The sequence below is a fragment of the Antrostomus carolinensis genome, unplaced genomic scaffold (assembly GCF_000700745.2).
Source record: "Antrostomus carolinensis isolate BGI_N321 unplaced genomic scaffold, ASM70074v2 scaffold27459, whole genome shotgun sequence".
Lineage (NCBI taxonomy): Eukaryota > Metazoa > Chordata > Aves > Caprimulgiformes > Caprimulgidae > Antrostomus > Antrostomus carolinensis.
The window spans coordinates 1,369-2,658 of NW_010336817.1; the positions used below are offsets into that span (position 1 = coordinate 1,369).

Genomic DNA, 1,290 nt, shown 5'->3' on the forward strand with positions numbered 1-1,290 from the left:
CCCCGTGTCCCAGCATCCCGCTGGCAGGATCTGTCCCACTGCCTCCCTGCTCAGTCCATGTTGGCACTGGCCGACCTGGAGATATTCAGGGTCTGGGCAGAGATGGAGATGTCCTCGTGGTCCACAGGGCTGTGGTAGTCAGAGGTGATGTCAGGCTCGCAGGGGGGGACCTGGACAGCAGCCAGGCTGAAGGAGTTCACGGAGCCCTTGCGCAGGCACTGGGAGTAGAGGCCAAGCAGCAGGTCCAGCTTGTGCTCGATGGATTGTACCTGCAAGGGCGGGCAGGGCTGAGCGGGTCCCTCCCCACAGGGAGGGGACATGGGGGTCCCAGCTCCCCCATCCAACAAGCACCAAAGGGACAGTGACATCCTCCTCAGTGGCTGTCCCCTCCTGACCTGCCTCTCCACCTTGACCACACGCCCCATCATGCTGAGCTCGTCCACCAGCTCCGTCTCCAGCGCTGGCTTCTCCCCCTTCTCCCGCATCTTCTTGTCCCCAGGGAGGGTCCCCCTGCCCATGATCTGGTCCACGCTGGCAGGGAGGGAAGGGACACAGCCCATCACCCCCAGCAGAGCAGAGGGCATGTGAGACCATGAGGGATGGGGACAGGGCTCTGGGAACATGTCCCACCCATCGTGATGGGCCAGCACCCCTCCCAGCTGGCACAGCCAGTGGTGGGAGACCCAGGGGAGCCCAGAGCCCCCCACCACCTTCGGGGCAGCTCACCGCATCTGCAGGCTCTTGATCCTGCCCAGCATGTCCAGGTGGCCAGCCGAGTACTGCTCGATGACATCCTTGACATCGTAAGGACGCAAGGTCTCCTTGAACTTCCTCTTGGCCACCAGGAACTTCAGGATCCTGCAGGGACACCCGAGTTGGCTGCAGGACACTGGGGAGGACCAGGGGGCTCCATGCCAGGGGGACAAAGGTGGGATTATGCACAGCACCAAGGTCCCGAGTACTGCTCGATGACATCCTTGACATCGTAAGGACGCAAGGTCTCCTTGAACTTCCTCTTGGCCACCAGGAACTTCAGGATCCTGCAGGGACACCCGAGTTGGCTGCAGGACACTGGGGAGGACCAGGGGGCTCCATGCCAGGGGGACAAAGGTGGGATTATGCACAGCACCAAGGTCAACAGCACCAAGGTCCTGGCCACTGTCCCCATGGGGGGCTGAGCCAGGAGCCATCCCTGCTCCCTGCATGGCTTGGCCACCAGAGGTGGACCAGGGCTCTCTGGTTGTCCTCAAGGGCTGAGAGCTGCAGAGGAGCTGGGGATGGCAGCAGATA

General features: G+C 62.7%; 1 protein-coding gene across 1 annotated transcript; it reads right to left on the reverse strand.

Moving 5' to 3' along the window:
* Window positions 1–50: 50 nt before the first annotated feature.
* On the reverse strand, window positions 51–1,040 carry LOC104530428 (potassium voltage-gated channel subfamily KQT member 4; the record flags this gene model as incomplete). Its single annotated transcript, XM_010175002.1, has 4 exons — window positions 51–269; window positions 396–531; window positions 727–858; window positions 948–1,040. Coding segments are annotated over 4 exons (580 nt in total), but the record flags the coding sequence as incomplete, so codon positions are not given.
* Between the last annotated feature and the right edge of the window lie 250 nt (window positions 1,041–1,290).